General features: G+C 33.0%; 3 protein-coding genes and 1 long non-coding RNA gene across 4 annotated transcripts; 2 read left to right on the forward strand and 2 right to left on the reverse strand.

Moving 5' to 3' along the window:
• The first annotated feature begins 823 nt into the window (after positions 1–823).
• mRpL47 (mitochondrial ribosomal protein L47) lies at positions 824–2265 on the forward strand. Its single transcript, XM_034330975.2, has 5 exons — positions 824–1039; positions 1186–1353; positions 1422–1636; positions 1724–1883; positions 1981–2265. Exons 1-5 carry the CDS (start codon positions 834–836, stop codon positions 2120–2122), a joined length of 891 nt encoding a protein of 296 aa, XP_034186866.2. The 5' UTR covers positions 824–833; the 3' UTR covers positions 2123–2265.
• Positions 2266–3280: 1015 nt separating this feature from the next.
• Positions 3281–9256, reverse strand: prd1 (pleckstrin homology domain-containing protein pruning defect 1). Its single transcript, XM_034330965.2, is given in 10 exon segments — positions 3281–4143; positions 4222–4341; positions 4416–4997; positions 5079–5303; positions 5363–7066; positions 7144–7326; positions 7835–8022; positions 8083–8278; positions 9021–9203; positions 9206–9256. Coding segments are annotated over 10 exon segments (3534 nt in total). The 5' UTR covers positions 9242–9256; the 3' UTR covers positions 3281–4026.
• On the reverse strand, positions 9079–10814 carry LOC143306039 (uncharacterized). Its single transcript, XR_013063357.1, has 3 exons — positions 10683–10814; positions 10237–10263; positions 9079–10156 (listed from the first exon to the last, which is right to left on the reverse strand). It is a non-coding gene; the product is annotated as an uncharacterized LOC143306039 (long non-coding RNA).
• Positions 10815–11249: 435 nt separating this feature from the next.
• Positions 11250–14399, forward strand: LOC117607358 (poly(ADP-ribose) glycohydrolase). Its single transcript, XM_034330967.2, has 10 exons — positions 11250–11356; positions 11481–11641; positions 11713–11829; positions 11909–12067; positions 12147–12400; positions 12473–12573; positions 12639–12798; positions 12875–13193; positions 13264–13498; positions 13571–14399. The coding sequence occupies exons 1-10, from the start codon at positions 11254–11256 to the stop codon at positions 14296–14298; spliced, it is 2337 nt and encodes a 778-aa protein (XP_034186858.1). The 5' UTR covers positions 11250–11253; the 3' UTR covers positions 14299–14399.
• Positions 14400–14490: the final 91 nt, after the last annotated feature.

Here is a 14490-nt window from a genome sequence, read left to right on the forward strand (position 1 = left end):
ATTAAAAAAAAAAAGGGTATTTAAGGATTGCAGGAATGTAAGGAATGCTGAGATGGAAGGAATGCAGGGATGTAAGGGATACTGAGATGGCCTTGGCCTATAATGAGGAGTAAAATTATATAAATAACTGGAAAAAGTAAAATAAATGAAGCAAATTAAATAAACTCTGGAAAATAATTATACTGGTTGTGCCCTCTTCATACGGACCTGATATTATCCTGGGGTGTTAGGGACCCCGCTGCGTCAATGTCGCCCTCTGCGTACCGACCTGATATCATACTGGGGTATTAAGGACCCCTGAATGCCGGCGACTACCTTTGCATACCAATAATATTGTATCGGGGTGCTAGGAACCCCGAAGCACCATTGACTATCTCTGCATACCGACATGATATCATCTTGGGGTGTCAGGAACCCCAAAGCACCGCCGACACTCTTTGCTTACCGACACCGGCTTTCGGGGTATCTGAGACCCCGAGGTACATACTGGTGACGCTGCATACCGATATAATGCCACTGGGGTGTCAGGGAACCCGAAGCAAATAGCGAAATATAAGAACGGAAAACGAACAAATCGTGAAACTCACTTGTTCGAGGTAGTGATGGGTACGACCGGATCTGTAGCGCATGCGCACTACAATTATTTATTATTAAACAAACTTGTAAATAATTAAAAAATTATTCACTCACGAATAATGAAAATGATATATCTGTAAAGTACAAAAGATTTCCAATCAATTACAGTTATCAGTTATCACAAAATCTGTTTATTATAAAAAATTACTAAAAAGTTTCGGCTCACATCATGATTGAAATAAAATTGCTAATTACAAATGAGCCAATTGGATTTAAACAGTGTTTTTATATCTGTAGTCACTGGCCGGCAACCGGTGTTTCGTTTTTGGTTCATTAACAAAATGGCAGCCCTCACCAAAGCTGTACAAGTTTCAAAAACAGTAAATAATGTAACCAAATTATTTACAACTTTGTCCTTATCTCCAATTGTTAGTCCAATTTCTAGTCCTGTATACATCAGAAGGTTTGTATAACTTATAAAAGTTGTATAATGTATCAAATTTATATTCGACTATGATATTCAGTGTTTAGTATTTCAGGTTATTATTTAATTTTAAATTGTAAGACTTCATTGTATGCAGCTACATAAAAATGTTCTTAAACATTTAGGGTGCCAACTTTTCGCTGTGCTCTCTTTCACTCTACGTCTAAACGAAATGATTTAATGGAATTTTTTGATGACAAGAAGAATTGGGGAGAGGATAAAGTACAAGTAGGACGTTCCTGGGAAATGGATGAATTAAGATTAAAAAGCAATGAAGATCTTCATAAGTTGTGGTAAAGTATAATTTATTTTTCAAACTATAATAACATTTAAATAACACTAATAGAATATATATATTAAGGTTTGTATTATTAAAAGAACGTAATATGCTTCTAACAATGGAAGAAGCATACAAGCAAGAATGGAAATATTTTCCAAATCCAGAAAGAATTGATAAAGTTGAAGATAGCATGGTTAACTTGGAGACAGTTGTTCGTGAAAGAAACAAAGCATATCATATGCTTGAAACTGGAAGAAGTGGAGAACGTCCCACAAAATTACGATATAACCCGCTTGGTAAAACATCATACCTTTAATAATTGTGTTAAGGTACAAAAGTTACATGATGAAATTCGTATTTTGATTTTACTTTTCTTTCTCAAGGCCTTCGTCACTTGTACAAAATGCGTCAATATCCTATACCAAAATTTGTAAATACGAAGTGGCATAAAACCCATAAGTTTGGTTATGGTGGAATCGCAGTACAAAAATTTTTACGGCTATACAGAGAGAAGCTATGGAACCAGAAACGTAAAATGCGGAAGTTCGTCTCATTTTTACTTTATTCAAACATATTTACAGAAAGTTTTTTATTCCAGTTATTTAATATAAAATGTTTTTTAATTCTTTTTATATTTCAGTCATCAAGATAATCAGGTAGCCGTTTTGATGCGAATTTTCCCAAACCTTGACATTGACGCTGTGAAAGAAAAGTATCCACTCGCAAATATTGAGAGATTAAAACGATCGAGAAAGTCTGATGGACATTTTGTTAAGGATTAAAATAATTCCTTTTATTACTCATGTCCAAAATTATGGAAGTTCTTTAATACAAAAAGTAAATATCCCTCAAATTGCATGTTAAACGTAAATTCATATTATACTGCTAGAAGAAATAGAAATTAAAATTCTAAAAATTTTAAGCTTTACCTAATAATTAAATAATATAGTACAATTTATTTTTGTTTAAATTATAATTATCAAAATTCGTTAAATATTCCTTCAAATTCAATGTATATAAGAAATAGATTATGAAGCAGTTGACAAAATACAGGAAATATTATATAGCATTTAATAACTGTATGTAATTATTATAGCTAAATATTTGTGCAAATAAATACTTATACGTATATACAATGTTATCAGCATATGTACTCTGTATGCTTGTACAGAACTTACAATAATAAAAAGAGTTGAATTGCGAACTATCACTGTGTTTTATTTAAGGTATAATAAAAACTTAAATGTATTAACACATATATGTTTTTTTTAGGAGAAAAAAACAACACATATTTTTACTTTTATTCTCCTGACTAGTTACAATTTTATTTATATTTCTTTCTCTCTTCCCGTTAAGTTTGATGGTCATGTACGGCGCTGTTGATATTGTGCAAAAATTCCATGACTGTAACATTTAAGAAACATGCTTATACAAAGCATGTAAAAAAGTGTAACATTTTGACTCTAAATGCGCTAAAAGCTAACATACGAAACCGATTACATTATCAATTTTTATCGTGTGACACAAATTTCATATTACAATTGCATAAATTAATAAGTCTCGTTAATGTAATTCTTAATCATTAAAATGTTTTATCACAATTATTCGTACCTATATAAAACGATGCATATATTGATTTCATTTTATTCACATTTATAAAATGCATTCGTTTTATGTAGTTTTGGTAACGTAAAGATATACGGCTTTAAATACGAAAACATAAAATTGGAAGTTCAAAAATAACAGATCAATGTGTTTGTGAAAAATAGTGCCTTTTTGGTAAACTGAATTTTTCTTCTAGTTTGAAATACGTAGTTAATTTAAAAAAAAAATAACATTTTAAATAACAGAATTCATCGCGTTATAATGTTTCTTAATAAAGAAATAAAAGATTAATTCGTCGATTAAAAATATCGTCATTAAACAAAAGCACCTTGAGATCAACGTTATATTACATTTAATGATTAACATTGATACCTGTACAATTAAAAACAATAATTAAGACCCTAAATGAGATTGACTACTTTAAAACAATAAACCTCGCGATTCCGTATATGTATATATCCATGAAAAAAAAGTTATTAAAAATAAAATTAGAAAGCTGTATCGTTATTATTACTACTATTATTATCAATGTTACTATTAGGAATGTTAATTATACGTCATACACTTATTTTAAAAGCAATTTGTAGAGTATTCCTTTATCATCGAAGCTGCGCTAAGCTTAACTGCCAATTTATCGGCATCGCTTTTAAAACTAACTAATTTAATATCAATAGTGCATTTTCAAACGTAGATAAATTCTCACAAGTGTGAATATATAGACGTCCATATAACTGATATAGTGTTTTTTTTCACACTTATCGTTATATTACAATTTTTGCGTATTATTATCAATGTCAATTTTTTTTCCTTTAAGATTTATAATATTAAAAAGATATTGCACCATTTTATTGAATTAGCACATCGATATAACATATCACTAAATTATGATTTTTCGCATTCACCAATCCCTCCAGGAACATAACGTATTGATTTTCAGGATGGTTAACTTTCTGTAATGTATTCAGTGTCACCGGATTGCATATTATGTATATTGTTTCGCCGAATATTTGTTTTATGTATTTATAGTAGCGATTATGATGATGATTAACCATATCTATTGGTTATTGGTACACCTTACTATTTAGTCAATTACCGAAGGTAATAAATATCGCCATGCAAGCTCAAGCTCTTTACTGGCATCTGAACAACGTCGATGAAGCTTATCGTCTGGTGGAAGTGTTACCATTGGAAATTCCCCCTGAAAGAATAAAGATTATTGAAAATGGCTTGACAGTAAATAACGTATATAGAATCGTTCTTTAAATAAGCTTCGTACCAAATTTGCATCAGCCCACAACGTTTCCAAGATTTCTCTGAAGGTACACAGTTCGGTATAATTAGTAAAATATATAACCCAATCGCCACTACTTTCGTGTACTTCTCGACATGCAAACTCCTACAAACGAGAAGATGATAAAAGAGACTGATATCATAGAAATATGGCATGTCGTAGTTTGTACGTCTACTTACTAGTATACACCAAGACTGCTGAGTTAAAGGTACTCTAAAGGCTGTGAGATCTTTTACAGAGGCACAAGAAAGTGTTTGTCCCCGTTGTTTACCCGGGAATACTTCTTTCATGGCAACTAAGTGTTGAGTGGTTGTAATAAGGCTACACGGTAAGGGTTCCTTCTTCTTTGAAGCGTCGAACAACCCAGAAGCACTTTGAACGAAACTTTGTAACCATTCGGAAGCAACATATTCGTCCGGAGCAGCGAATTGAAAAGCTTTATTTGGTTTTAAAAGTATTTCAAAAGTATGCGGACGATGAGAATTTGGAATTCTTCGGCATCCCTGACAGAGACCGCCTTTTAATGGAATGGCTCGTTTCGGCAACCGTTGATTTGCATCGGTGAACATATAAACAACACCGCCTTTAAGGACAAAGTATCCAGCTTCCCATGGATTAGTCGGAGCATTGGGATGAAGCTGTTGATAAGTATGCGGTCTGTACATAAGATCACCCTCTTTTGTCGGACCACACGGTGTACTAGGAGGTGACATATATTCGTCTTCCATATAAATAAGATTATAATGTTCAATCTTTTCGTCCTAAAATGTTGAATTCGTTGAAACGAAAGTATTATTAGAAATAAAGGATTTAAAACCACTTTATTCAAAATGTTTACGTACAGGATGTACTGCGGTATCGCAAAGAATTGAATGCCTCAGAATATGCATATCCTCGTAATTCAATTCTTTAACTGCTGGAAGTTTTGGTTTCGTCGGAGATCGTCTCATGGCTATTTCCAGATGGGAAATTAATTCTGAAGTAGTCTGGGAACATCCCGTAGAAAATAGATATTGCATCTCGTAATCAGCATTAGATAACAATATTGTTTGTGCATTTGGTCCAACCTACAAAGAGTAATTCTATTTAATAATTAAATTCAATTAAGATTTCAAATACAACTTACCATAATAACATCTAACTCGTTATAAGGAATAACGAATTGATTACTGTAAGTGTGGTTTATCTTCGAACCAGTTAAATACAACGTTTTGTCTGTTAACAAAGCAATCATTGGTTTGCTTTCTCCATTTGTCATATACGAACTCCTTACTTTGTAGACTTTATATAATTCTTCAGTTTTGTCCCTGTAAATGTGTTTCTTAAAAAGTTCACGTAACTTTAAACTGATTTTCTCACCGCTGAATTCCAACTTCTCTGCGGCTACGTTCTCTTGTATTTCTCTATCAAGATTATCATTGAAATCTTTGAACGAATCGTAGCTTGCTTTTACACCTTTGATGTACAAAGGATTTGCCTTTTGAGGTTTTTTAGCTTGCTTAACTTCGAATTTTCTCTCTGTAATGGATTTCAAGAATCTACTCAACAGGGAAGTTTTAGATGGCGCCTGTCTTAGAGGCGGTGCCAATAATTTGTTACTACTTTCTCCGGTTAATATCGATGTCATGTTACGCTTTTTCGACGGTGAAGCTAAATGCCTACTATTTTTACGTTCGTCCGCCTCTGACGTAGTGGTACTATCTACGTCTGACCAGTCGCTAGAGCTAGTATACTTCTTTGAATTCGATGGACAAGGCATCTCAACTTTAGATGGAGGATCTTCAACGATATTCCCGTACTGTTTCTCAACGATATAAGCTTCTTGCGCTTCGTTTTCTTCCAATTCAATTTCCATTTTTGGTCTCAATGCTTTGCCAGGATCCTCTTGACCCTCGGGCACACCGCGTTCTGAAAGTGATAATCCGCAAGCGCATTTACAATTGCTCTGACATGGTAACTGCTCGCACGTTTTTAATGACCCTTTTTTGTCACAGTCGCTATCAAATACACTCGACGACGAGGAATACGAATAATAATCCGAGTGCGCGTTCCTTGCGTTAACACTTTTCTGAACGTAAGGGGAATCTCCGTGGGCGCACCAGCTGTATCTACCCTTTTGCGCGTCTTTCTTTTGAACCGAATTCGGCGTTAAAAAACTCATGGAAAAATCGGCAAAACTTTCGTCATCGTCCAGTTTCATAGTCTTTAAAATATCTTCGTGAAAGCTGACACGCTTTTTACTTTCTCCACGTTTCTTCTTACGTTGTCTACGTTGCACTATTGCCTCCGAACTGGAAGACGACAAAATACTAGCATCGGTCATATTGATAGTGTTCAAAATACCGTACGGCGGTTCTATGTTCTCGCAATCGGAAATAGTCATGCTAAGTTCTAAGAGATTCGTATCATTGTTGATCACGTACGAATTTCGAGGATCAATGTTTCTTTTAAAACTGTAACTACCGTCGCTGTAATAAGTACTTCTTTTGTTTAATTCTTTAACCACGTTATCGTTTTTGTTATTTATCTTATCTAATTTTGACTCATCCAGACTTTTGCTGTAAAAATCGTAATCTTTTAAAGTATCCAAACTGGAACAGTTAAGCTCATTGTCGTCAAGTTTTCTGGTTAAGTTTTGGTTCGCTATGTCGCTTTTAGTCACCATTACGGTTTGAAATTTAGTTGTTACACCAGGCGATTGTGTCGGGGTTTTGCCATCTTCGCTGGAATCGCTAGAACTGAAATTCTTATTGTCCTCCATACAATTATTTATCATTGTTTTGTACCTATTATTTCGATATCTACGGGTATCTTCGAGATGAAAATCTTCCTAAAAGTAGAAATAGATTTCTTGCTTGAACAAGATGAATATTATTTTATATTATAATTTCCGTCATAAAAATATACCTCTTTATAACTGCTAGCATCTGTTTCATTTGCAACATCCATATCACTATCAAAGGCAACTCCACTGTCGCCGGGAGAAGCTAAACTTGAGGAGACGCTTGATGATCTGAGATTTAATGATAATATGGTTCCACTCATAGGCCTTTGAGGCATGTAATTGCAAGTGTCCAGATATGTCACATCCTAAGTAATAAATGCATTGAAAATAGCTTGTAACTGTTTGGTGAATAAACAACGAAAAATTGTTTTTATAGGATTTTCCATGAACATATTAAAGAAGCTGATACACGATGAATGAAAAATAGATGTACACAAATGATAACTTTTTGCCCTTTAAATTCATAAAAACAGATTCATCTAGACATACAACTCTTACTAAATGATAGACATAATTTATTACTCAGATAATTGTAACCAGGGGGTGATATTAATATCAACATAGGGGGGAAATAAAATAAAAGATACAAAACATATATAAACGCCGACGACCACACATCGATACTATCAGTGACTTTTACCGTGACTACGAAAAACAAAAAAAAGAGAACTGGCTTCTGATTACATGATATGAATATTGATATTTTGTAAAACACTTCATTACAATATGCATATAAGTATACTATAAGTATTTATGAAAATTTGCAAAATATATATAACATTTAATATCATGAAATAATGTAGTTCCACATACCAGCTGCAATGTAAAGGAGACATTTTCTAGTCCAGCGAGCAGATTAACTAGCTGATTAGTTTTATCCACATCCCGAACAAGTGCATGAGGAAAGTACTGTTTTTTTAATGTTTTTGTATCTCTTAATAAGCAGGCCAAGTAGCTTTCGAAGCTACCCTCGCTGAGAGTATGGTACAGCCATGCTCTACCTGAAAAACAAAAGTATATATTAGAATTATCTTCTTTAGATATTAATTTAAACAGTATACCTTTTCCAATGGAAGTTAAAACACTTTGAAGGGCATGAATCACAACAACAGTGTCTTGATGACTAAGTTCACGAGCAGTACCCCAATATCCATGCCTCTCTACACGTAGTCCATGACGCAGAGCTCGATCTAACCAGTAGACCAACCATGAATCCCCGTCTAAGACTACTGTACCATATAAACTTTGAGCATAAACCTAACAAAAATAGTTAAAAACATTTCGTTTAATAATTAAAACCAATAAAATTTTAGAGAAATATTATTGATTAAAAGAAAAAAAAAAACTAATAAAAACCAACAATGAAATAGAAAAAAAAATGTATCAATACCTAATTTCTTGGACGATTTTACAGAGATGCAAAGCAATTTGTAAGGTGACAAACTTAAGATTTATTAATTAGTAGGAATTTCAAAAAAACAGAAGATGGAGTGATAAATTCAGTGAGGGGTATAAGGACAAAGGGATAATGACAAACACGTCGAACAAGGGATCACAACGCAGAGGAAATTGTTGTAAATGTAAAAGAAGAAATCTTGATGACGGCAGAGAAGCACATGTACCTTTTGAACACGAGTTAACGTTAAAGAACAAGAAAGAAGATAAACTCATCTAACCATTTGACGGCTAACGCGCAACTGAATGCATTTGCGTGTTCGATTTACCGCTTCGATTTCAACTGTTCCGTCATGGTTAAGGATTTCAAGTCAATAGTTGTTCCTCGCGAAACAAAAGAGAAGGATAAACTGTTCAAGTCGAAAGACTCGCGATCATGGAACACTGCCGAATAATCCACAGAGTTGGAAGAAAGGATCACTAGATCGATGTGCATATTGAAATTTGCTTTAGAAGAATGCATATGTTGTATATACATAGATATGTAGATGACGTATGGCCTTGATATACGTCGGTCCCTATGCTCATGCAGACAGCCACTCACCAGTTTGACAGCTTTAGTCAATTCTTGAAGTATTCTTCCTTTGGACAGTACCTTGTCGGTACAAAGGTCCATATCTTCCTGGCTTGGCATTTCGATTTCTAATCTTACATGATTTTTATCGAGCGATAACACAACTTTCGTGCAAAATGAAGGGAAAAATCGAAGACACCCAAGAGAGAACACAGCTCCGATGCGTCGTTGGTGGAACCGCACTGACACATTTGCCGGTGTCTCTCATTGATTTTAGTTACGCGCAGGCCGAGCGGCAATATCAAACTCCCCTTTAATCAATCTCCCCTTTATTTTTTATTATTTCTTACGCACTTGTTGCCTTCTTCACTATCGAAACCAACACACAAGCAAAATTGGACTCACGTTCGTTTCCGATAACGATTATCGAATAATAGTAGTAAACAGATTGTTATAGGTTCGAACGAAAAAGAAGCAGGAGATATGTTAGTTTCAAAATAGTAACTTGTATTCTAAATACAAATGCATGCAAGTAAATAGTTAACGGGTCTGATGCTTTTATAAACTTTTCAAATATATTTTATATAAAGCATTCTTTCATCTGTACTTTTATCTGGTATTAAGTAACAAACATTATAATCTGTTTAAATGTGTTACATGAGCGAGGATATGTCATCGATAGGCCACTTTTAAAGTCACACAGAAGTAACAAGAGTATCGACAGATAACATCGTTTAATTATTTATCCGAATTATGAATAAGACAAATTATTATACTTAAATAAATAATTCGTAACGACCTGAGCCTATTTGAGACTATTTTTATTTCACCTACTTGAAACAAGGCTTCTGAAACTGTTCCTATCTAATTTAGCGATTACCGTTCAAAAATAAATTTTATTATTTCATAAAATTAACTCTGTATATTTTAATATTGTTAATGTAATAAATTGCATAACACCTGTTTTTGTTGACAGAAGATAGTTAATTTTGTCTGTATCACTTACGGACCGTATTATGCTGTACAGTGCTGTGGTAGATAAGCTACTGATTTAAGCGAATGAAACATTGTTGAATATAATGATAAACTGCATGATTTTAATGGATCATTTTAATGCAATCCATTGTGGAAGGTGAAAGGTCCAGCGCAGTTATCTTTTTATCATGCTATAAAATAAACTTCTTAAATATATTATATATCTTATATTGGCTTTCTGGTGTTACATTATGCTATTTTTAAAACTTACATTCGCGATAAATTTTGCATGGAAAACCTGTAATATAAAGAAAGTATAAGAGATGCAACAAAAATTATGAAACAGAGAGGATTCTGTACGAAAAAAGCTATCTTATCATAGTATTAATTTTGCATAATGTTTAAACATTTTTAAAAATTAATGGTCGGTAACCTAATTTTAAAAAATCGATCATTGCGCCATCTATACAAAAACTGCGGAAACTACTCAACAACTTACCGACCGATTTACCGACAGTAAAGTAACTGGTAGCGACATCTGTTCAAAAACAGTGAAAACTATTTGTCAACTTATCGACTGTCGGAGGATCGACAGTAGTTTCCGCCGTTTTTTAATAGAGGGCGCAGCAGTAAATTTTGGACTACTTTTTACGAATGATTGTAAAAAACATTTTAATTTGTAAACTAAGTATAAAATGTAAAAATAAACACTCTCACCTCTTCCACGTCCAAAGACAGACTGACTTGCTTTAGCGCAAAGCGGATAATTATATTCTTCGCACTTATCCTAGTGATTTTATTGAGGATGTAGTGTCGGTCGCAATAAGCTGCTCGTATACTCATATGTTTCCTCGTATTTTTGCATTGTTTGCATTGTTTATTGATTGTTTAGAACGCTGTAAAATTAATCATACTTTAATTTAAGATTATATTAGTGACATGAAAATATTATTTGCTAAAAATGATTGTTTTTGTATATTGTTATACCTAACTTTCCCACAATATGTTTGCGTCGTAAGGAATTATGGCGCCAAATAAGTGTATACCAGTGTATACGTAATTATATTTTCAATGATGATAAATGTCTGAAATAAAATTATGATGAATTAATGAGGGAAGTTATCAGTATTGTAATAACTTATTGGCACTAATAATTAACTTACTTGTGAGATATGTTATGCAATTAACATTATTTTATTTTTTTGCGTAAGAATTTTATTATTTTATTATTTATCGTTATTTTTCATCATTACTATAATTTATTTATAATTCTCTTAGTTAAAGAAGTATGTCAGATCCTGGATTGTCATTTGATGAAGAAGCACTTTCACCAGACATCTTCAGCGATGTAATAGATAACTTGACAAATAACCCCGTAAATTCTGATGATTGTAAGATACGTTACATTTACTTCTGATAATTAAGAAGTCGGAAAAATTAATATTGTGTATATACTGCATATATAATCTTTTCTTAATTTTTTTTCTAAATTTATTTTTAATTGATTTTGAAAAGCAAATTCAATGTCTGTTGATGTTAATGAACCTGAACCTGCGGATGATGTACCTGAATGGAAAGGAATGAGTATGGATGAGATTCGTAAGGGTTTAGGTGTCTATGACTGTCAAGAATTGCCACCTATATGCCCATCTTCAACTCATACAGTATTAGTATCGGTAAGAATTAGATTAAACTATTCTTTTCAATATGTACACGTGAATTTTTATTGGAAAATTTTTTTAACTAGTTACCATTACCTGCAAGAGGAACACCTAAACCATATCCTATGCATCAGGTAGACAAATGGAGTCAAGATTATGTAAGGATGCCACATTCAAAACATAGTGTATATCCAATAGATGAGGTGTGTAATAATCTATATGGTTTGATCTTATTTGTTGTATGAAATTCTACATACAATATCATTGTATTTCATATTTTAGAACGGAACTCGTCGTTATCGTAATAGGTGGGAAATAATACAGGAAGCATTGCTTCAAAATTTTGTTTCAACTCAACAATTAGAAAGTGCAATACTTTCTTATAATCACATGTATGCACAGCGTTGGGATTTCACTGCATTGCATCATTTCTTTTCTGAGGTAGTATTTTAAAGTCTGCATGCTTTTCTTCATATACATTTCAGGAATATTTCGATTATATACGGATTTCAAATTAAAGGTTGTGGACGAAGAAGAAGCAAATATTTTCTTTGAAGTATTATTTCCAAAAATGGTTCAGCTTGCTTTGCAACTCCCTGTTTTAATAACTGGTCCAGTGCCTCTTTTGAAACGTCACACTAATGGAACAATCAGCTTAAGCCAGTTACAAATAGCCTCTTTACTAGCTAATGCATTTTTCTGTACATTTCCGAGACGTAACTCGACCAATCCACAATCTGAATATGGAAGATACCCGTACATCAATTTCAATAGGTATTTTATCATGCAGTTAAAGCTTAAAATGAACGACAAATATTTAATATATTAATGTTTTCATTTACATAGATTATTTTCAGCATATAAGCAGGAAAAATGGAATAAATGTGAATCCGTTACGGAAAAAATGAAATGTATATTTCATTATTTTAGAAGAGTAACATCCAAAGGTGGGTATGTTAAAATTTCAGGAGAAATGGAATTTGAATTCTATTATAATTTTTCCATAGAGCAGCCCCAGAAGGTATGGTAACAATTCAGCGGCGTTATATTCCAAAATCAGACTGTCCAAAATGGGACGATCAAGTACAAAAACTATTACCATTACATATTACAAGCAGAGGGACTATTGAAGCAGAAGGGACTGGACTTCTTCAAGTAGATTTTGCAAATAAGTAATTTACATTTTTGAAATCGGTACTGAAATAGATTGATTTTACTTGTAATTCTGATCATTTCAAATGATTTTAGATATGTTGGCGGCGGTGTGCTTGGTTTAGGATGTGTACAAGAAGAGATAAGATTTGTAATATGTCCTGAATTAATGGTGACAATGCTGGTTACTGAAGAATTAGATGATACCGAAGCATTGATTGTGTGTGGTGTCGAAAGATACAGTAAATATAAGGGCTACAGTAGTAGCTTTAAATGGATAGGAGATTTCGTTGATGAAACTCCTAGAGATAGTAGCGGCAGGCGGCTAACATCTATTGTCGCTATCGATGCACTTTATTTTACCCACCCACAATCGCAGTTCAATATAAGTAACATAACAAGAGAACTTAATAAGGTTGAAAATCTATTGTTAAATGTGAATACGGATTTAATTACTTAGAATCTGACAATTTTGTTTTTTATAGGCATATGTTGGATTTGTTGGTTGTGAAGGTAATAAAAATAATCTTCCCCCTGTGGGTACCGGAAACTGGGGATGCGGAGCCTTCCGGGGAAATCCGAAATTAAAAGTTTTATTGCAGTTAATGGCTACAGCAGTAACAGGTCGATCTATGGTTTATTTTACTTTTGGAGATACAGCTTTACGGGATGAAATTGCCGAGATGTATATGCATTTTGTAAAACATGAGATAACTATAGGTATTGATTTTTAATTAAATATTTTTAAAACATTTAAAATTTATGGAAATGTTGATTAAATTGATTTTGTAGGTCTCATTTTTTCATTATTGAGGCAGTATCAAGAATTTGCTCCGACCGGAAATCTGGATTTTTATCGTTTTTTATATAATCGAAGTAAAATCAAACCACTGTCTCAAAATTTAAATAAAAATGTTCATACAATGTTTTCTACAACGAAGGAAGTTGTTTTAAAAAAAAATAAAAGCATTACCAATGGTGAAAAACGACCTGTTCATTTGGATATTAAGAAGTATCAAAATACAGAAGAAGAAAATATACAGACATGGTTGAGTAATATTGACGAAGAGGCCACAAATAAAAAGAAAACGGATATCCCAGTGGAAGAATATTTAGAAGTTAAAAATATCGCGGAAAAAGAACCAGTTCAGAATAAAGATAGCACAAGCAAAAAGGAACAAATCCAAGACGACGATAATACAGAGAAAAAAAGGAAACAATCATTGTGGAAAATTTTAGGTGATACAGTACAGAAAACAAATCAGGAACGTCGATTGTCTGGTCTTGAATTATTTGATGCAGAACAAGAACTTGTTTCTTGTCAGGCTGGTAATAGTTGTAGTGAATCAACGGAAAATAAAAATTGGCCGTCAGTAGTAACATTTACAGATTCGCATAGTTCACACGAATCAATTAAAATATCAGGCGAAAATCCTACGTCTTCGTGTAACCGAAACGATTCGCCGACGAAAAAAGCTGGGCAGCGAAAAATTTCAGATTTTTTTCAACGAACCAGCTGAAGATTTAAAGTTGAAGACTTCTGTTAATCAGACATACTATAATACAAGATTTTGTAATAATACATACTTTGTACATAATGTAATAATGAAAACAAATAAAGAAGTAATTTTGAGAATATCGAAGTACATATATTTTTATTATTGATGCGGCGTTATAAGATTGACCTTTCCAGAATGTTTTAAATGGCATTT

The sequence above is a fragment of the Osmia lignaria genome, chromosome 14, assembly GCF_051020975.1.
Source record: "Osmia lignaria lignaria isolate PbOS001 chromosome 14, iyOsmLign1, whole genome shotgun sequence".
NCBI lineage: Eukaryota > Metazoa > Arthropoda > Insecta > Hymenoptera > Megachilidae > Osmia > Osmia lignaria.